This window comes from Corvus cornix, chromosome 2, assembly GCF_000738735.6.
Source record: "Corvus cornix cornix isolate S_Up_H32 chromosome 2, ASM73873v5, whole genome shotgun sequence".
Classification (NCBI taxonomy): domain Eukaryota; kingdom Metazoa; phylum Chordata; class Aves; order Passeriformes; family Corvidae; genus Corvus; species Corvus cornix.
In genome coordinates, this window is record NC_046333.1 from 41,384,317 (window position 1) to 41,406,272 (window position 21,956).

A 21,956-nucleotide genomic window follows, 5' to 3' on the forward strand; every position below is an offset into this window, starting at 1 on the left:
TGCGATGGAATTATTTACACTGCGCACCAGTGTCAACCAAGGCATCATATTTTTGTGGTTCTGAATGTACCAGGCCAACGAATCCACACAGTCCAAAAAACACGGTTTTCCCTGACCTCTACCTGGCTAGAGGCAGGGCCCCTCTATGCCTGGTTTATCCTTCTTTCCCTGGGCCTGTATCTTAGAAGTTCCTTCATGGGAATTGGACATGGCCGTCGTCTTTTCCATCCATTTCCGGCAATTTGGCTACAGGCAACTGGAGCTACTTCCTTTTGGTAGATCCCCTTTCTGAGACTTGCGCTCCTTCAATTCACTCACTCGTGCTGCCAGAGCAGAAGTGGGTTGTCCACCCCACTTCCTCATGTTTTCCCCACTGTCACACAGGAAATTCCACAGCTCACTTCGTGGGATGTACCTTCTCTCTTGGGGAACGTCCGCGGAGAAGGCACTCTTTAATCTCCTGGAGACTCTTTTTCATTTCATCTTCCATTTTCTGCATATGTGTTTCCACAGCTGCGATTCTTGCATGTGTTGGGCCATGCACAGAGTCTGCATATGCTCTGAGCTTCACTGCCATATCCCGCACGGTCTCATTCGCACCGTAGTCCGGTTTCATTATTGCTAAAGCAGAAGCGTATTCTGGTGGCCCAAGATGTATGAGTTTTCGCCACATGTATGGAATAACTCTGGCCCGGTCTGGACTCCTCAATCCTGGGTCATGTGTGAAGACAACCTCTACCACCCCTAGTTCTCTCAGGCGTTGGATCCCTTGTTCTATGGTCTTCCACGGGGTTTGCTGCATGTAGAGATCATCTCCACACATATATCTTTCCATCACGCCTGTCAAAACTCGTCTCCAGAGACTGGTAGAGTTAGCCTCCCTTTTCATCTCTTGGTCGATCACTGGATCTTGTGACAGGGATCCCAAATGCCTCGCTTCAGCACCATCCAGCATCACATCATCACCTGCCGCATCCCAAATACGGACCATCCAACTTATTATGGATTCATCGGACCGTCGGGTGTAATCCTTTCTTAGGCTGTGAAGGTCCTTTATGGACATGGACTCAGTAATGGTTTCTGTGCCTGAGTCCGCTGGTGGTTTTGAGGTTCCTTCCCCTGTATCTTTTGAGGTTCCTTCCCCTGCATCATCATCATCTTTCACTGGGCGATCAGTTTTGGTTGTGTGCTTTTTCCTCGTGACAGGAGCCACTGTCAGTGGCTTAGACTCTCCATCTGTTTTGGGCTGGCTGTCTGGTTTATCTGCAGCCTGAGTGACTGGGGTGTCTGCAGGCTTTGCTGATTGATCTTCTTGCCTCTCTACCTTTACTTGCTGCTGCAGTGTGCGATAGGCATATGCCAAAGCCCAACATATTGCAAGGAGCTTGTTCTCATTAGAATTGTCATTGTATCTCTCTTTCAGATATTTTCCCACCTCAGCTGGTTTCTGAATTTGTTCAGATGGGAAATCCCAAACTATCGGGTCAGAGAATTTCTTTAGGGTTTGGCCGATGTCCTCCATTCCCCACACCACTCAGGATTTTCCACCTCTGGGTCAGGTGTCTCAGCAGTCACCCTGGAAATCTGAGCTCTTATTCTAGAGAAGCTGTGAATCATATAGAGGAAGATTACCAGATTAAATACCAGGAGGGTGGTCTCTTTAACATCCAGGGGATAGTGAACATTCTCAAAAGATAACCTATCAAATTTAAAGGCAAGGGAAACCCCATCTCCTCCTCCTCTAACAATCTGTGTGCAATTACTAATAAATTCCCAAAACAGGCTACTGAAGCTAGGACTGGGGTTAGGACGGAGAAACCACTTATCATACACACCTCGAACAGCTACTTGTACCTCTATCAACTTCTTATAAATCATTATCACTGAGCACAGCAAAATAGAAATCCTGATTCGTCTCCCTTCTCTGTAAAATTTACATATCAAGGACAAGATTGGAGCAAGTTGTGGATAGGCAAACAACCCTAGGGACCAAAAAAGCACTAGTACCTCAATGAAGCCTAAGGACCAGAAAGACATGAGTACATCGAGCCAGAGAGACATTATGAACTCAGCCAGCATGGTGACTACTTTACTCCAACACAGAATAAGTAAATTCAACCCAAAATGTAATTAGCACAAGTTTTTTCACTTTCCTTCGAGCCCCACGTTGGGCGCCACTAAATTTGTTCCGGTTTGGCCAAATTTAGAAATATATATATATCCTCTGAGAGAAGGCACAACCACCCCTCCCCCACCAGGTTCGGGAAAAAATAAATTTTCCTCGAAGGAAAGTGAAGAAGATAAAACTATTTATTTAACAAGCACACGGGAAAGGAAAATAATGTTAAATGGTAAAATCTTTCGCTGTAGAGGAAAAACCTGGGAAAGTGTTCGAGTCCTCCCTTTGGTCTCCTTGGAGCTGGGGCTTGGGCCGGGGCCAGGCCCTCTGTGCCCGGTGGAAAGTCCTCCCGATGTGCTCTGATGTTACAGCAATCAGGCAGTCCAGTAGAAAAGGGAGAAAATCCGAAATTCCAGAGAAGGAAAAGTTCAGCTCTCAGCCTCTCTCCAGAGAACAAGGAACTGCCGAAAAAACTGGCCAAAAGCTGACTGGAAAAGCTGCCAGCCGGGTGCTTCCTCGCTCCCCCCCTCCCCAGCTGGAAAAAAAACCTGCTATCTTTATGTGACCTTGAACAAGTTTCAAACTGCTTTGAGAAAGTTTTGCTCAGTTTTTTCTTCCCCCTCTCAGGCTCAGTTCAGAGGCATAGAAAGGCCAATAATTAATTTCTGGGCATAGGTAGCGATATGGGATACACATCATAAGGTCACCCCAAGACACTTCCAAAGCATTTTGTATCTCTACACCAGTCAATTGCAAAGCTTCTTGAGGGACATCTCTTTTGCAGTCTTAATGTACTCCTTGCACATCCCAGACTCTTGATACATAATCTTTTAAACTACACAAAGAGCTCTTCTCTGTGATACTAAGTCTTCTACAAAGATGAGTCATGTTTTTTTGCGTTGAGCATATTTAAACTACTTATTCTATATATCTGTCTAAACTGATGTAGGTAAAACAGGCAGTTACTACAGACAGCCTGTAAATCTGCCATTCTTTCACGGCCTGGAGCAATCAGCTATTGCTGGTGCAGAGTCATGGAAAGAATTTTAAAGTAATCAGTTTATGCCAAGTCTTTCTTAATGTACTTGCAGGTCTAGTGGCAACAGGAAAGAAAAAGATAGTGATAGCTCATCTGGGAATGATTCTATTATGTTGAATAATCTGCAGCTATACAGAAAAATGTACTGTGAGCGGGAGAGGTCTCTAGAGGTTTGTTGTGTTTTTTTAAATCTTTAAAGGCACAACTTTCTAGTCACTGACAGAAATCATCAGAGAGTTGATTCAAAAAAGTGTGGCATTTATCTTAATTTTGCTCTTTTCAACTTCAGTGACACCCTTTTTCCACTGAGTGGGAGTAAGATTAGAATAGTGCTGAACATCTTTGATAGATTTTTTTCAAGGTGGCAATTTTCTGCAATTGCAAAGAACTCTACCTGCTTGGCACATAGAAATCGTTCACTTCAGACTAAGTCTGGGATGTTTAATGCAGCCATAGAAAATTTCAGAAAATTTGGAGTGAAGGCTCTACATATGTTTCTCTTCTCCAGCTGTAGTGAATAAAAATATTTTTCTATGTATGCATGTGTGTGTGCTCTTTAGATAAATATATACAGAGGTAGAACTTAGCTGAGGTTATGGTGTGTTGAAAATTTTGGAGAATTATTTTGTTGTAAATTCTCTGATGAAGCTGTACATAGACATTCGGTCCTGGTTGGGAACTATTGATCTAGAACTGTTGCTTCCTCTAAATATAAAAAACTAAACCCATTCATTTAAACAGAGCATCACTAGGCAAAGTTTTAAAAATATTTTTTCAGTAAAGCTGCCTACATTCGAGCTTATGAGTTAGAGGGAAGATTGTCTTTTGACTCTGGAGGACTTAGTGAACTATCACAGGTCACAGTATATTGGTTTTAGTTGTCTCTTCCTCTGGTGCTGCCATTTCTCTCCTTCCTTTCTGCCCTTTAATTGAGATCCACAGGCTATTCAGCAGGAATGGATCTACATTAACATTTCTGCCAGTCTGGAAGTCCTACGATCTGGTACTCTGTCCTTTACTGGGTCTGGCAGTCACTTCTGGTGCCTTCTGTTAACCTCACAGGGCCCAGGGCTTCTTGCCAAGGCCACCCCTAAAGCTGGTTGGAAAATTCTGTGAGAAAATGATGAAACCAGAATGGTTCTCTGTTGTTTGACTTGGATGGGATGAGTTGGTAAGATCAGGTATGAGCTTTCCCAGTGGTTTCAAGCCACCAGGATTTCAGTGTTGAGCAGTAAGGGGAGCAGCAAGCCCTGAGCCCTGAGTGATGCTCTTGTTTGGGCTGTGCTGACCAACCCTTATGTTCCCGCAGCTTTGCAAAAAGGGAAAAGGAGAAAAGATTCTCTGAGCACAACCCCCTTCTCTGCACCACCTGAAAATAGAACTGAGGGAATAGTGGGGGCTTCCTTCTATCCTCTGTGGAGGAAGGTTTTTAAAATAGGACTTAAAAGATACAATGTTGGAAGTTTGGAGGGCTGCTAATTGCTACCTCTAAGAAGAGACCTGTAAAAGCAAGTGAGGGAACTGGGGCAGATACTTTTCCAGTAGGAACCTACTCTCACTTTAATAGGGCTCTGTGCCCCCAAAATGGGATTTTGCTCTCTTCTGTAAAAGTTTTTATGTGACTGTGGGCTTATGAAAATCCTAATACCAGAGAGTTTGAAAAGTCAACAGTTTTGGGAGTTAGGTTCTTTAGGCATGTCCTGGGTTGCAGTGTGTTCTATTACCATCCTCAGGAGCTGTTGAAATCAGGTGGGGCAGTGTTTCCTTGCCTCCTCCCCCAGACTATCTTTCTGTTAATGGCCCATCATTGTCCTGCCGCCTGACTCAGAGATAACTCCCTCCGGACTATCTTCTGTTAATGAGCCTAATCAACACTTTGCCTCATGACTCATTACCCCATTGTGAGATGCTCCACCCAGAGGGAGGAACCAAGCATCCCATCGTGGATATAATCTGAGGCTGAACACCAGAGACACCGGCTTCCCCCTGGATTTCCAGAGGACAGGAGCTACACAGCCACCACTGGACTTCCTGAGGAAGAGCAGACTGTTTTACTACAGGATCACTGCTTCAGAGGACTGCAGCCACCATTCTACCAGACTGCTACCACCACCCTGCCTAACAGGGTGTCAGGTTGTACCTTGACTCTGTCAGTTTGACAGTGTTTTCTTTTACTTTTTTTTCCCCCTTTTCTTTAATTTCCATTAAATTGTTATTCTGACTTGGTGCCTCCCACTGGTTTGTTTTCAAACTAGCACAAGGCAATACCTCCAAAACCATCTAAATTTGTAACAGTGTTTCTATCTGACTTTGTGTTTACTAACAGATCATAAAAAACTCATCAAACAAAATCCCCTCCCCATAATAAACAAAAAACTCAAATCCCACGAATTCAGAAATTGATTTTTCTCAGATAAAAAAAAATGATGTGAAAGACAGGAGGGAATTCAAACTGCAGTAAAGAACTGTTTAAATAATCCTGAAACTATAAAGTTTTCTGTCAGAGTAGCAGATGTTATAGCATATAACCCTTCCCCCAGTTTTTTAATGGAATGTGAAAGTATTGGACGCTCTCATTTAAAGGAGCTGGACACAGGAGTACAGATCTTTGTTTCAGGGAATTTGAGAATGTGTCAGACATCCCTTTGTATAAGGGGTCTTTGAAGTATACTACTAAGCTTTGTACTTGAAAGAATTAAAGGATGCTGCATAGCTTTGTGTGAAAGAGAACTTCAAAGCACACAGAGAAGTAGCGAAAGATCTGCAGTTACTAAATTTACAGTAAAGAAGCATAATAAGTCTTCCTTTTTATGTATAATAGCAACATGATATTTATGGAGAAGGCTCAAAAGATGGTGACTGAATGTATCAGTCAATAGGATATACAGAATTTTGTATCACTTAGTGTTTGAAATCCATCAAATGGTGATGAAACAGCCATGACTGCTCAAAGTGCTGAGTTAAGAGTGTTGCTGTGGTCTTCAACTTTAAATGGTTTCTGCTCTTTAAAATTTCTGTATTTAGTTGAGCCTTGATTTTCTACAATGGCAGCTGTGTTTTCATGTTAAGCTATTAGAAGTCTGCTAGACTGTTGGGCACTGATCATACTACTGAGCTGTAGTCTACACTAAGGTTGTTAGTGTTAAGGATATTCTTATCATATTTCAAGAAAATTTCTGGAAAGATGGTGTGAGAGAGAAAAATACAAGAGATTCTGTGTTGTAGGAGGAAGCTGAGAAGTGTAAAAGAACACAGGACCTCAGGGTATAAGTTAAAGCCCTTAACTCCTCTAAGTTTGGCACAGATCCTCAGTCACATGCTTGCTGCCAGCAATATGCAACAGTTGAAGTTCTTTAGCTTTTTCTCACTTTTTTTTCTCTGCTTAGGACCCACATAGGGATGCATATAATGCTGTTGTCTAAAGGAAATTAAGGGTTATCTTCAGTTTGGAGGACCACAAATCCCTGGAGACAAGAGCGGGTGGGATGATGACATTTGACTTGCTTTGGCTGAATTTGGATTTTGAAAGCTGTGTCTGACAGGTAGACTGGCACAAAATAAACTAGGTTGTGAATTTATAGTGTACCATCTACTCCATGCTAATTGCTTTTTTACACATTTTGGTATATCTGAGGGAAGTGGCACCTTCCGGAGGGACCTTGACAGACTTGAGAAGCGAGCCAGTGTGAACATCAAGAAATTCAACAAAGCCATGTCCTGCAGGTAGACTGGGGCAATCCCCAATACCAGTACAGTAGAGAGGGGTGAATGGACTGGGAGCAGCTGTGAGGAGAAGGATTTGGGAATATTGGCGGATTCACAAACACTCGTTGGATATGTGGTGACTGTGTGTGTTTGTATCCCAGAATGCCAACTGTGTCATGGACTGCCTCAAAAGCAGTGTGACCAGCAGGGTGAGGGAGGTGAGGTTATCCCCCACTGCTCTGCTCTCTGAGACCCCACCTGGAGCACTGCATCAGCTCTGGGGTCCCCAGCATAAGAAGGACGTGGACCTCTTGGGCTGAGGGCCGCAAAAATGATCAGAGGGCTGGAGCACCTCCTGTGCAGACAGACTGAGAGAGTGAGGGCTCTTCAGCCTGGAGAGGAGAAGGCTCCAGGGAGATTTTATTGTGGCCTTTCAATACTTAAAGGGGGCTTATAAGAGAGACAGACACTGAAAAAGGTTGCCCAGAGAAGCTGTGAATGCCACATCCTTAGAAGTGCTTTGGTTGGATGGGGCTTTGAGCAATGTGATCTAGTAGAAGGTGTCTCTGCCCATGGCAGGGGATTTGGACAAGGCAATTTCTAAAGGTCCCTTTCAACCCAAAGTATTCTATGACTCTGTATTCCTAGTGCATATTAGGTGTGCCCAGTACCTTTGTTTTTGTTAGAAGTAGGATAATCCATGTTGCACAAAGAATCTTTTGTTTCCACGTAGGTAGGGACTAAGGTACACTTATTTCATTCCATGTATCCATGGCTTTTAAGCTTACCCTAAGAAAGATGATGCTTGAAAGTATTTGGAAAAGGTGAACGTAGCCAGGAGAAGATGTCTGATGCAAGGGCTGGATTAGGCAGTGGGACAGGCAGGGCTAACACAGCTGCCACTGGTAGAAGACACTGACTATTATAAGGATCATTGACCAGGAGTAGAGGAAATACATGACTTGTGGGAGCTGTCAACTGAGCCAGGGAGAGAAACTTGCTGTGCCAACTGACTATGCATTAACTTTGCCACCTAAAGAAGACTTAAATGACTGAAGGAAAACCATGTACCCAGAGGAACTGTTTAGAACATCATTCTTCCAGATTATAAACTGGAGGAGTTGGTTTTATAATCTAGATTTTTGAAAAACTGAAAGAAATGAAACCACCCCCATTTTTGCTACTTCTCCAAATAACAGCAGCATGTCATCAACTAAATCAATGTAAATGAGTGCTGAGTCGAGTTTTTTTCTCACTTAGCTATGAAAAGTATTGAATGTTTCTTTAGTGATGTTTTATTCAGAATTACCAGCTGGAGAAACTGGCTCCAGAGATTCACTGTCAGCTGTGCCATACATCTCCAGAGACTGCTATATCTTGCTTTGGGATCTTTGTTCTATACATAGCTGCTGAGGGCTGCCTACACTCTCATTATTCTACTGCTTTGATCCTTTTGTGTGTTCATGAGAAGAATGAATGCTAAGGTCATTGGACTCAGTGACTTATCAGGTGGCATTGCTAAAACTTGACAGAAGATCACACTTCTTTCCTCTTTTGAAGACGAAATATCCAGCAGTGCCAATGTCTGTTTAAATATAGGAAGAAAGATGAGGAGTCTGTAAGATCTTATATGGTCTCCTCTTCCTAATATCTTGGAATAAATGCCATACCAAAACAATTAAGTGAGGCACAACTGTAATTCTAATACCCTTGTACAGAGCAAGTATTTTCAAAAGTATCCATTGGAGGACACTAGAACACTATGAATCAAGCAAGTATGGTGATTCTACTTAAAAAAAAAAGAAGCCACATTTCTCTTCAAAGAGAAAAATTAAAGTAGAACATTTTTTGTTTACATAACACAGTCTGAAAATCCATTATTACTTGACAGTTTTTCTCTGTCTGTCACACCTTCTATAGGTCCATTACTGCTTTGTTTTTGTTTTTGAAAGTGGTGGCATATACTTACTCTCTGGATGCTTTTATAATCACTTGTTCTAATTTTAAATAATTCCCAGATGGGCTCGAGTTTTTCTGTTCATTATTTTTTTATTATTTTTAGTTTTTCCTTTTCAGCTTTTAATCATTTGCAAGTCTTACATTAGCTTTTGTACCTCATTTATATTTAAAACGATTACTATCCTTCCATCTTTTTGCTTACATCTCGCAGAAAAGGTTTAATGAGTGGCCAATCACTGGTAATATAACTGAGATATAACTCAGATAACAGTGCTGGATTGAAGAACACTTTTGACTGAATGTGGTTCTCTGGGAATGGAAGAAAAAAGACTTCAGGGTTTGATTCAGTCTAACACAAATAAACTCTCATCTACCCTCTCAATGACAGCATTCTACTCCTTTCTGCTCACTTCCATTGCATTCAAAACTGCAGCTGCTAAAATTATTTTTCTCCTTTGTCATTCAGAGGGTAGAATATAACTGTGTTGTATTTAAGGTTTTCTTTTTTTTCTTTTTTTTCCCCCTCTCCTTACTTCTAAGGTCTCTCACAGCTTTGAACTTTTATATTAGTTGTATTCACACCTGTGGTATTAAACACAAATTTCTTCCCATCTTCCATGACAGTCCATCCTCTCCATTTGGAGCAATATTTCCTTTCCACTTGAAATACACTGCTAGTAGGATGTGAAGCATCACCTTGAGACTTTCTCTTGAAACTGATGCTTAAACACGAAACCCTTATTTATGTCTTGCTTAATATCTGACTTCTATGTGAGGATATTTGAAAGACTAATGTATGAATAAAAGTTCAGTGGGGGTAGTGGAAGAGGGAGGAAGAGAGACAGGAGTTGTGGAGGGGATAGCACCTGCTTTCTGGTCCTGCCACTGGTAACTTTGTGATTCCTTCGCTGTCAAATTTTTATGTTTCTTGTTTCCAGTGTATGTAAAGTACGTTGTGTTGTTTCTTTAACATTAATTTCACAAAACTCTGCATAAAGTATTTGTTCAGTGGCTGATAATGTAACAGTAATTTCCAAAGAGAAAAATAGTACATTAAATGTTTTTTGTAATTAATTCAGTTGAATTTGGCTTTTCACTCCTTATTTTTGCATAGGGTCAAGCTCTAGAGTGGCAAGCATCTTTACACTTCAGTGACCTTTATACAACTCCAGCTTTAGTTCCCAGTTTAGTTTAAAGGAATCACTAATGCTTTGCAAAGTTCAGAAATCAGTGTACGTACACACATAGAGAAACCATGATCACACATGACATTTCCTTTTATTGCACACAAATTTAACTGTGGATCATGAGCTTGAGTTAGTATTTTGCATTTCCTTTTCCCTGTTACATTGCACGTGGTATTGTCTCTCTGACTATGTGTGAAAAGCTTGTCCATTGTATTTAGTTGTTTTAAATTGTAATATAATGGTGAGAAATAAGTGCTTACACGGGGATTTTCTAAGAAGGTGGATTAACAGTGGTATGTCTGATTAATTTATTCCTATCCCCTACTGTTACTCTCCTCAAATGATTTTCAGATGCCTACTCTAGGCATCAAAGCATGTAATAATAGATGGGATCAGATAATAAGTCAGAGTCTGCTATTATTTAGTAAGAGGGACTATCTCTACCTAATTCTAGACAGTGTGGTGCCACACCATCTTCTGCAATCTTACAGGGACAGCCTGCTAGGAAAGCTATTTGTCACAAGTCTTTCACATAATGTTTGTTGTGCAAAGGAGGAGGGTGAATGGATTGCCTTTGTGCTATTAAACCCCTCTGTGTGTAAGCAAAGCAGGGAAATGCCTAAGACTTAACCTACAGTTCTGCCTATAATGGGCCAGGCTGATCCCCTGCTACTTGCATCATGGGTTGCCTTTCTTGTCTGATTGCCTTGCTGGTTTCTCTGGCCCTAAACAATGTTTAACATTGTTCAGGTATCCCAGCACGGCCCAATGCTTCCACTTAAGTGGTTCACGTTTAGGAAGAAATAGGAACTGGAGAATATCAAATTGAAGCCCAAAAATTCTAAATGAGTCATGTCTGAAGTGGTTAGAAGTCCCTAAAAGACTCCTATAATGTGGTATTTGAGATTTAAAAACTTAACATGGTTCCAAGTTTATGTGACTGTTTTCTCTGAGGAGTTATTTAAACTCTACCTTTGATTATAATTTTTATCTAAATTGCATAATATCATAAGATTGTTGCAGCTTTCAGAGGCCTTTAACCTCTATTATGGCAGATCTAGTTCTTGCTTATCTGCAATTCATCAGGTACATCAAGTCTTACATGTGTTGCAGATCACAGATGGAATTGAATTTTGCCTTTAAATTGATAATAAATTGCTAATGAATCCAATATAAGCAGCCCAAAGAGAAATGGTGACTGTCTCTGGCTTGCCAGTTCTAGCCATGGACATTAATATTCAATATGACCAAGGACTTTTGTTAAAATTAAAGGCTATTTGATTCTAATGAATGTCAGGAATATTTCTCTGCATTTGTGGTCAATGTTGTGATTGGTCTGAGTCTATTCTAATCTACACTGTCTACCATACCCAAATTTCACTTGCTTATGCATCAGGCGTTCCTGACATGGATGTTTTTTTAAACTAGATGTCATTAGATTAATATGAAGAGCCATACTGTCATTTGCAAAAGATCAGGTGGCTACCCAGAGCTAAATTAAATGAATCTCCAGGACAGTATTATGGGGGTTAGTTGGCAAGAACTTGCTTGCATAAGACAGGAAATTTATTTCTGGAACTGGAACATTTTACAAATTACAGCATTCACAACTTAAAAGGTATCCTTGGAAAGGTGGAGTGCTCTTTTCTCCTTGCTGTTCTTTGCCCACCTCTAAAATAACGAGTGGTGTTTCTTATATAACAATCTCTTGTTTCAAAGTAAAACCTTAAAGCCTAGGATGAGGGACTTAGAATTGTCCAAAGGATAAATAACTTCTTGATTTTCATCAAATCAATGGAAGATTAGAAAAGATTTTTTGAATTCTTGAAAGAAACTCCTGTTCCATTATCAGTTCTGCCACACAATCAGAAAGAGATTGAGTCTTGTGTGCCCCCTACTCTCTCTAGAATGTTAGACGCTATACTGGCTAAAGACCCACCTTCTAACTTTCGTCCCAAATTTATTTATAGCTAGTTTCATGCCTACTTGTTCTTGTTCCACCTGGAACCTGAGTTGGGACACAATCTCTCCTCTGGAGGTTTCTCTACCATTATCCTTGGGGATAGCAATGCACTTCTTCAGCCTGTTTTGCCAGGGGTAGTGTCTCAGAAAAAGAAAGATGGCTGCTTCTACTTCCAAATGTGTGCCCAGTCTGAGGAAAGAGTGCACACAGCAGAAACCCTGTCATGGTCCCTGTCAGGGGGAAGAATGACCTTCTCTCAGCTGTCACCTCTGGAGCTCAGATCTGGAGTGCTGGTTCTCAGAAGAAGCATTCCGCTGGGGAGTAAATTAAATGGCCCTGGAGCAAACGCCAACGTATTGAGCAATGGGCTTCTGGAAATCTGTAAACTGAAGAGTCATGACAATTTCCTGCTGCAGACTTTGTACTGATTTTTAGGTGCAATGAACCATCATGTAACTGTTTGAAGGTGACTGAATTAAGCGTGGGGAATTTGAACCAGGCTCCATTGACACTAAATTTAATCGAGTGTACAAAGCTGCTTGTCAGATAAGAGAAAAGAGGAACCCAGCCTTCTGGAAAGGGGACAGAAAAAGTGTTGGGTGATGGGATTAGTTGATGAAATGCTTATTATGAGAGTTATGTATAGTTAGATTAATGCTATCCTAAATACAAAAACACAACAAAAAAAAGGCCATGGTAATTCCTTAAGGAACAATTTTGCCACTTTTTCCTGCCTTCCTTGAGTTACAGTTTAACTATACAACCTTGTGTTCACTATAGAACTAATTCAGAGGAAGAGAGTGATCGAGTTCAGAGTTCTGACTGGACTTCTAGGTAACTTCAGGCATGGCCTTCTCAGTTTTATTCCAAAATGAAGGTCTGTGGTCTGTAAGTAATTATTCTATATAATAGAAGAAATAATAAAATAAATAATAAGTAGAATAAATTATAATATAAATATACTTATAACTCCTTTCTGTGTAAGCAAGTCTTCACTGTTGTCAGCTACTTTTTGCATCTGGAGTATTTGTATCTGGATAATCAATAATTCAAACTATTTTATAATTTATTATAATAATTAATTAATTAGAACCAAATCCTATTCTTTCATGCAGTGGGGATGTAATTGGCTTAATGGTTGTGAAATTGTACTATTTCTGTTCTTAAACAACTGGACAATGGAAAAGTGGAGACAGAAAGTATGTAAGCATGAGCAAGTAAGCATGAGCAAGTAAGCATGAGCTTTTGCTATTATTCCCAGACAGCACACTCTGATACAAGAAGACAGTAAGGAAAATATATTTTTGTTATTTACTACTTACTACAAAATCTTACCAGCTGTGCTTTGGGCATGTCAGAGCTGGATTTCATAATTTTCCCTGTTTTCTGCAGTGGTTTTTGCTCTCCCTTCTCTTGCCTGGAGACATGTTCCTTTCCTCCTGCTCCTCTGCTCTTTCTGCAGGGTCCAGGGGCATGTGGAAACTGGTGATTTTCTGCCTTGCTGCTGCTACAGTGAGTGAGACTGAGCTTCCCTTTTGTGATAAGCTGACAAAATCTAAGCAATATTGATTGTCATAGGTAATTGCAATCAAAGTTTGGTGTCTAGAGAGTTTTTGTGGCTTAGCTGAGGCATGTCAGAAGGTTTTCTTTGGATAGGAATAAAGAATCCTGCTTCTGAGGTAATTTACTGCTTGCAAGGGACTGCACCTTATGCCACTCCATTGTCACCACCACTATCTTTAGGCTGCATTTTTTTGCTGCTGAGACTTGTTGCTCAACATCTCTACCCAAAGATCAGTGCCCTAATCAAAAACATGACAAGTTTTAAATGGTAATAATAAATCTTATCTTTAATTTTAGTTTTTATTCTGATATTGTGTTTCTTGCTAATATAGTGTTTGTTAATGACCAACACAAGCTGACTCTATAAAGTCATGGTCAAACTTTGTGGATATCCATCTTGACTGAAGAAATTTCAAATTAACCTTTCAGGCTGGATTTTCCTTCATTAGGCTGGAGTCTCTTATTAACTTAAAGATTCTTTCCTCCAATCCATTTCCTTTAATTAAACTTGTTTCTATTATATGAACAAGAATAGATTTTAATTTATGGAAAAGTTTGTTCAACAAGGAGTAAATGTTCCCATTGTCCTTTCCTACCACTTGCAATCCCACTGTGAGTCAGTGGTTAGTAAGTGAAGAATGCATTATGCTGGTAGTTTTGTGGAAGTAGTCAAGTATCAGCTTAAAGTTGCTTTGAAATCATGCAAGTTAGACCACAAAATTTACAGAGTTACTGTAATGCATTTAATTAGTATTTAAAACAAGATCTACATTTGCATGTTTTCTTTTGGTATGTAAGTGTGCACACCATCTGATAAGCTAGAATTGTGGAAGGTCATCTAGAGGAAGAATAGAATAAAATTTTCCCTGTCTGTGAAAACATCTGCAGATCTAAAATAAAAAAGTGGGAGGAGGGGGGAAGAGAGTGGAATGAACTAGAAATTCTAACAGCGACATGGGTTGCTTACAAATAAGTATAAAACAGAACTGGGGAACTGGATAACTGCAGCTGATGATTATTGACTTAGGACAGATTAATTTGGGGATGCCAATATCTACTCTTAAGTGTCACTGAAAATATAAGATGTCAGTGTGCACTTCTTTCAGACCTTATGACTGTGCTGAAACCCATTTTTTTAGTCAGATATGGTCATGGTGAGGTGGGAACTAAGTTTCAAACCTATTAATTTTGTGGCTGAGTATTGTAGGAGCAACTTGGCTCTTAGAGAGACTTCCAGTTGACCCTTGGTGATTTTGGTGGTGACTACTCTGACCCTTGTGTTCATGCTGCCTTTGCCAGTGCAGCCTGGAAATGATGGTGCTGTAGAAAATGGGCAACAGTTTGGGGCATCTTATCTGTGCTTGGTTTAGACCAGGTGGTGCAAAAAAAGTGTGCTTCTTGTAAGGCCCCTTTTCCTTATTTTTATTGCCTGGGACCTCTGCAGACTATTATTTGAAGTAACGATTCATCATGAAGCCTTGCTTGGCCACTCAAATGGGTAGGAGATGCCCTCACATTATTTCCAAGTACAGCACTGCTGGTAGTCTGAGACAGGGAATTTCCATGGGCATTCTTGTGTAAACCAGTAAGATGAATCCAAAACCTGTTAAATTTTCTGAAGCCCAGAAAAATACCAGGAAAAGAAATCCTGTTCATTGAAGGCCCAGCAGTGAGCTGTGCTGAGCATCTGCTGTTCCCCTGAGCATGAGGGTCAGCATCTCTCAGAAACAGAGGCTGAGCTGACGCCCTCGTTGGTATTTTGCTCAGGTTTGTTTTTCATTCTTGTAATTAGGACCTTCTGATCCCTTTGGGAGTGCATAATTGAAAGCATGTTAGCAGAGTATTTATGATGGACGTGTATTTTGGCTAGCTTCCTAGATTCCTTTTTTCTTCTCATACCAGGAAGAGATAATATACAGCCATATACTCCCACTGCATAGTGCTCTTGTTTTCCTGTATTTTCTGTTTTTTGTGAAGACCAGAGATCAATATACACCCAGTGTAAACCTCTAAATATATTTAATGTAAGTATTTGGTTGAATAATTTGAATCAAGTAAATATGAGTATATCTATTAAGATCTTTCACATACATTTATGTTGACTGCTTTGCACTCAATTTTTGTTTTCAGTTCACTATAACTAGATTGCATGGATAGTTTCCTCTAAATTTCACCAAGCTAAATGCTAGGTTTTATGGGCTTGTACTTTGCTTTCTGTAAACAGCTTGTAAAACATTTAGGAATAGTAGCATTATGGCGACATTAAAAACAAAAATGTAGATCAACCAATTTAATATAAACAGTCCTCTTTATCTAATAAAAATACATGAATAATCATAAATTGCCTATACCCTTGCTTTCATGGGGAAATAACAATAGCGTTTGAGTGTTCAGCCCTGAAACAGCATCTGCAGCATGTTTGTCATTAATACAAGAAAACAAGAAGAGAAGCAAAGCTGACATGCATTTGCAAAGATGATGTTTTTATATTCATGTCCTAATTCTGTTATTGACATTGGGTATCAATAGCGGGAGCTCTGTCAAAGAGACAATTTTAAATGTGAGTAAAGAGGCTAACATTCATCTTTCTTTAATTAACTTCATTTTGCATCCTGGAAAATACAGTAGGATATAATAGACTGTGTGACCCTGCTTAAGGAGATAGATGTGGCAGAAGTCCTTTTAGCAATATCTGTTTTATTACAAATCTAATGGTATTTAAAACTGAAGATAGGTCTCCTCAGGAAAAACACCTCTGGGACTGTAGATTATGCAGATGACCTTCCTCATAGGCTCCTAACTGGCTCTTTGTGGGCAAGCCCCATGGTGTGGTATGACAGTGTGGTGTGCCCCAAGTCCCTCCTCCTGCACCCTGGCTCTTGCCTCTGCTGCTTCCTTGTCTCTCAAGGAGTGCTGCTGCCGTGCTGCTGCCACTGCACCTCCCCTGCAGGCTTTGCTCACTCTGCTAGACTGAGCCTGAAAGGGTCTAGGGCCAGTCGTGGCTAAGATGTGAGCAAGCATCCCTTATCCTCTTAGACCTCCCCATGGTTTCAGGAGCAGGTTGGGAAGACAATGGAGCTGACCCTACCCAGAGTCCACATGAGACTGTCATGGCTGGTGGGGCAGCATGTCCTGTCACACCCCCTAATCCCATCCTGCAAGATTGCCTTGGGTACATGTCCTTCAGGAGATCAGGTGTGCTGTTTAAGCTCTGCAGCTTCAGTGAGAACAGCCTTCATCACCAACACCATGACGTACTGTAAAGGCTTTTTTGGGGAGGCAAGCCAGTGCATGGTGAGATGGACCTTCAGGGAAAGTGGGCTGCTGCTTCAGATATATAGCCTTCTCTGTCAGCCTGCTAGTAATAATATATATATATATATAAATATATATAGGATACTTATAATAATGGCCAAATTGATGTTTTGCTTGATGGTGTACAAGTAAAGCACATACAGATTAAAAGGGTAATTTATGTACACTTCTGGGACTATAGCACAGGGTTTGTTCTGGAGATCTGTAGTGGTTTGGTCTAAAATACTCATTACTGTTTATCTGCTGTGAGATAAGAATTAGGAGAAATGCAAAGCAGGCACCAAACTTGAAAGAATATAAAGAAGTTTATTAACAGACCTAAAAGAGGGAGAAAAAAAAAAAAATTATACCACCTTCAGAACTCTCCTCCTCCCCACACCTTCCTCCCTTCTCCCACTGACAATGTAAAAAGACAACCCTTAAGATGTTCAGTCTGTTTACCACTGCCATAATAACCTTGTTTAGTCCATTTAGAAAGAGAAGTTTCTTCTTGCTCATGCTATGAAAACATTATCACAACGAGACAGCCGCCCACTTCCAAATATTGTTCAGTCCATTTAGGAAGAGGAGTCTCTCTGCCTGCGTGTGAGTCCTTTCCCCCGACTTGCAGCTTTTCCCACAACTGCTTTCGAGGGTCCACTCTTGAAGTTTTTTGGGGTACAATTTTAAGGTTGAGCCGTTCAGAAACAAAAACAGAGGCCCTTCTCCTTCCCTGGGAGCAAAGGGTCTTCATCATCTTCATCTTTAGGACTATCTCTGGGAGCATCTCTAGGGACTGAGGTTTTCTCCTTTCCCATTTGGAGCAAAAGTCCTCATCTGGTCCATCTCTCCCTGTCCAAACTTCTCATGAAATTACAGCTGTGTCAGCATCTGCCTATCTCAGCGCAGGTGCTTTTGCTCACGAGTTGAACACTCCACCCGCCATATCTTCATGAAATTACAACAGGATACTCTGATATATCATAGCTTCACAACAGAATTTCAGCTTTAAGCATCTCCTCTCTCTCTTCCCTCAGGTTTTCAGCTCTTCACAGCAGTAAAATGGTTAATCTCACCTCGGCCTTGCAGCTTTGCAGCTGGAATGTTGAATTTTTCTTATCGCAGTGGAGAGGGGGGAGAGCCGAGCTGCTCCGGCTGCCCACGGCAAGGCAGTGGGGGGGGTTCCACGGGTGGAACAGGTCCATGGCTTCAGGATGGCCGTGGCCTGGCCCAAGCAGGGCCTGGCCGGGCCCGCTGGCCCCCACACGGGGCCCGCAGCCACCTGTCCCAGCGCCGGAAACGAGAGAGAGCTTGGGGGGGAGTTTGCCTATTCCTAAATGTGGATCACAGAGGTGATCACAACTTTAAGTGGCTTAGAGAATTGTCCATATTCAAACTGGCCAGCTGATAGAACCTATCAGTTCCCAGAGGAAACTGTAAGCACCCCTTAGCAAGGACATCCCTTCCGGGACTATGCTTGCTAACCTATGACAAGATCTCAGAAAATTCACTGTATTTGAGCACAGTTGATTTGTGATATTTTTGAAGCCCTGATGTCTAGACATACGGACAGCCATGCTGAGGGCACGGCTGCTTGCTCAGGAGACATCTTGTATGGAGCAGACAGCCATGTGGGTTGTATCATCCTCTTGAGCACAAGAGACCAGAGCATTAGGGAAGGCCTCTGAAAGTTCTATATCTAGTAGATTGATTTTAAATTAGGAATGTGCGTTCTCTTTTTTTTCCAGATGAATCCTAAAAGGGGGTTGCCATGTCTATGGGGACTATTTTAATAAAAAGTGATGTTCTTTCTTAGCCTTGGTGTGTCAGTACTTCTCCCACATCGTCCCCTTTTATTGTATACACAAAAGTGTCCACCTTAAAGTGAGTGTCCACCCATCTTGAGAAAGTACAAAGACAGGTGTAATTTGTCAACAGTTTTAAAATCTCCAAGCAACTGTCTCCTTTTCCATCACATTTGCTGCAGATGTTGTTCTGCAGAATGACTTGAGGTTTAGCATACAGGGGTGTGCAAATGAAATTCTTAAAGTTAGTTATCCTGGCCTGCTTTCTGCATGGAGAAGGAATTAATTGCTAATTGTAAAATGAAGTGTCTGTATAAGATTAAAAAAAAAAAAAGAAGTAAGCTTCATTCATTTATTGCACCAGGCTATCCCCACTCAGCTATCACTCATGTGCTCTTAAGTTTACATTGGTGTGGTTGGTGGCTCTGTGACACTATTAGTCTTACACTGTTTGATTCCCAAGAAGTCAGTTCAATAAGCACAACGAGGATGGATTTTTTTGTTTGTGTTACAAACCTGTCAAGTAAAGGGATATTTTTCTAAGCAATTGCTCCCCAGGAGAAGCAGAAAGGCAGCAAAAAGGCATTCAGTCTGACCCCAGGACAATATACTGCAGAAGAAAAGCTGTCAGCAGCCTATTGTGGCAAATCCTTGCTGGTCCTCAGGGCCTCACACCAATGAAAATCTGTGCCAAACAGATAAGTTGCTTTCTAATCTCCCTGTTTGGCTTATTTGTGTCTGTGGCCTACTATAAAATATACTATGCCTGAAAAGACTGGGAGTGGATGCTTTGAGACTTGTCCATGAACCCTTTCTCAATAACACGAGCCAGAACTGCAGCTCAGGTAAAAGTATTTGTATGTCTGTACTTGGTGACAGGGGCCACATTTCCCTTCCTGCTACATTGCACCTGGCTGAAGATCACGTTGAGTTATTCTGGAAGCGTCCTGATATGTGCTTCCAGAAGCATTTGGCCCTTTAATGCCGGTTTGATCTGCTTGTAGCTTCTGCTGCTGTGAAATACCAAACTGGTAAGGGCAGCTTGATTAACTGCTTGCTCCTGAGTGCTACTCTTGGGCAGCAATTGTTGTTACAAATACAAACTTCTATTACTTAGGCAGATGCTCCTACTATTTAGTCCAGAGGGGACTTTTTCCATCATTCTCCTCTTCCCCATCCCCAGGCTTTTATAAGCAAATACCGTGAGAACTTAACTCCAGCACTTCTTCCTTCAATAGCAGTGAGCTTGCTGTCTGATTAGGTGGTGGGGGGTTTTTTCCTCCAAAATGAAGACTTTGGAAAATCAAACTGCTCAATACTTCATGTTGAGGTTTTTCATGTGTTTGAGTGCTCTTTGGATAGATGGTTATGTTTATACAGTTTTATTCCTCATTGTGTGTGTAATCCATTGTTTTGGTTTTTGAGACAAAACTTCAGGAGAAAACACTCCGGAATGAGTGTTCGTCCCCTTTTCCTCTGTCAATGGGACAAATGGGTCACAAGGACTGAAAGTGGGGAAAAGAAACCAAACTGTTTATTAACACACAAACAAAACAGGGTAGAACAGGATTTTAAAAAAACCACCTCAAAATACAACAAATTCCCAGAGAGGGAACAGACATGCGGGCTCAGACCAGCCAGGACCACCCCTGCAGGCTCCCCGGACTGGCGAGGAGGGAAGGGAGGCAGTGAGGCAAGGGGAAAGGAAGGGAAAAAGAACAAGGAAAAAACCCAACAGAATTTTTCCAGCTAGCTGGAACACAAAAGGAACCCAAAAAGCAGCACAGCGCTCCTGGCACACTCCCTCCCGAGCCCCCGAGCCTTTGGGCACAGCCGTTAAACTGCCCCACACTTGGTCCCATGGCCCCGGGTCCATCTTAGAGGCACAGCGTCCTTGGGCATTGAGCAGACAGTTAAGGAATAAAGCGGCTTCAGGACATTCATCATGTAGGCAGTCTTTTGGTAGGCAAAAAATAAATTCTGGGAAGACAATGTACTATTTCAAGTCGATTAGAGCTCATACTAGAGTTCCTGATGTTGTTCTATTTAAAACCTGATGGTTATGCTTTTCTATACAATAATTTTTTGAGTTATTAACCCAGTGCAGTGCAAAGCAACTAGGAACTGTGCAAATGGCTTTTCTTTACCACACCTCCCTCACACACTGTTGCCAAATATCCTAAAAATAATGCTGATTTTCACTTCTTGTACATAAAGTTAAACACATGTTTGTGCTCTGCTGTATTAAGGATTTTAAGGCTCACAACCTGGTAAAGCATAAAAGACACCTCCAGTATATAAACTTTTGAAAGAGTACTTAGTATTTACTAGGAAAGATTGGTTGGTACATTGGAAATGAGGTGAATAAGTTGACGAAGTTCCTTGGCATGAAGAAGAGAAGCTATATAAGCATATGTATGCAGAGTTTTCCTCAAATCTCCCTCCCAAACTCAAATCAACCTGCCGTAGCTTCTTGCCAGGGCTATGTGCGTCTCTTGGTAACAAAAAATACACATGTACATGTGACCAGTATCCACGTGAAAACCATGAAAAATGAAGCTTGTGGCCCTTGTAGTGCTATTAGTCTCAGTTCTGTTGGAAAACTAGGCACATGGATGATCACTAATTCTTTTCCTAATGCTGTTATTTTTTTTCCCTGCTCCTCTTCCATCCTTTTCTTCTTATTAAATAAAAGGTACTTTTTATAAAGTATTTCTATGATTTATCTCCCAAGGGAAAGCCCATCTGTTTAATAAGCTTTATCAGATACATTGTTCAGTACTCCTTACTACTCGAGCAAAGATGATTAGTTGACATGTGCATGAGATAAAAATCAAAATGTTTAGGACATGAGCCATTTAAGAAGCAGAGAGAAAAATGTAGCATGTGGGGTTAATTTTTTTTTCCTTAATCTCAATGTTAATGAGCATTTAATGTGACTGTATTATCTCTAAAGAGTAGGAACATAATGAGATAGTAAATTGGTGTGTCAAGAATTTTCTGAAGCAGAGCAATCTTTGTAACCAACTTGACTTCAGGCAAAATAGCCAAATTGCTGCCATTTGACAGTACACTATGTATCAGCCAGTGATATAAAATATCTTAGGCACTGGGAAATGTCTGTACAGGATAGGTGCAAATGCAATTTTGAGCTAGGGAACAGGGAGCGTGTTGAGGGCCATTTGGTGTTGTGCAGATTGTGTGCCTGGACCAATCTTAGTGTTTCTAAGTCAACATACAGCCCATTTCTACCCCATCATTTACACTGTGGAGCTGAAAAGAAAAATCCTGATTGTACCTGTCCACAGGAGATTGTACCAGC

At 41.1% G+C, this 21,956-nt stretch overlaps 1 protein-coding gene across 1 annotated transcript; it reads right to left on the reverse strand.

Annotated features, from left to right (window-relative positions):
* Positions 1-397: 397 nt before the first annotated feature.
* On the reverse strand, positions 398-2,417 carry LOC120411707. Its single transcript, XM_039569301.1, has 2 exons — positions 2,380-2,417; positions 398-1,606 (listed from the first exon to the last, which is right to left on the reverse strand). Exon 2 carries the CDS (start codon positions 1,520-1,522, stop codon positions 398-400), a length of 1,125 nt encoding a protein of 374 aa, XP_039425235.1. The 5' UTR covers positions 1,523-1,606; positions 2,380-2,417.
* Positions 2,418-21,956: the final 19,539 nt, after the last annotated feature.

Excerpts from the sequence above, each read along its gene's own strand:
- LOC120411707 (XM_039569301.1), bottom strand. The coding sequence starts at position 1,522 with ATGGAGGACATCGGCCAAACCCTAAAGAAATTCTCTGACCCGATAGTT.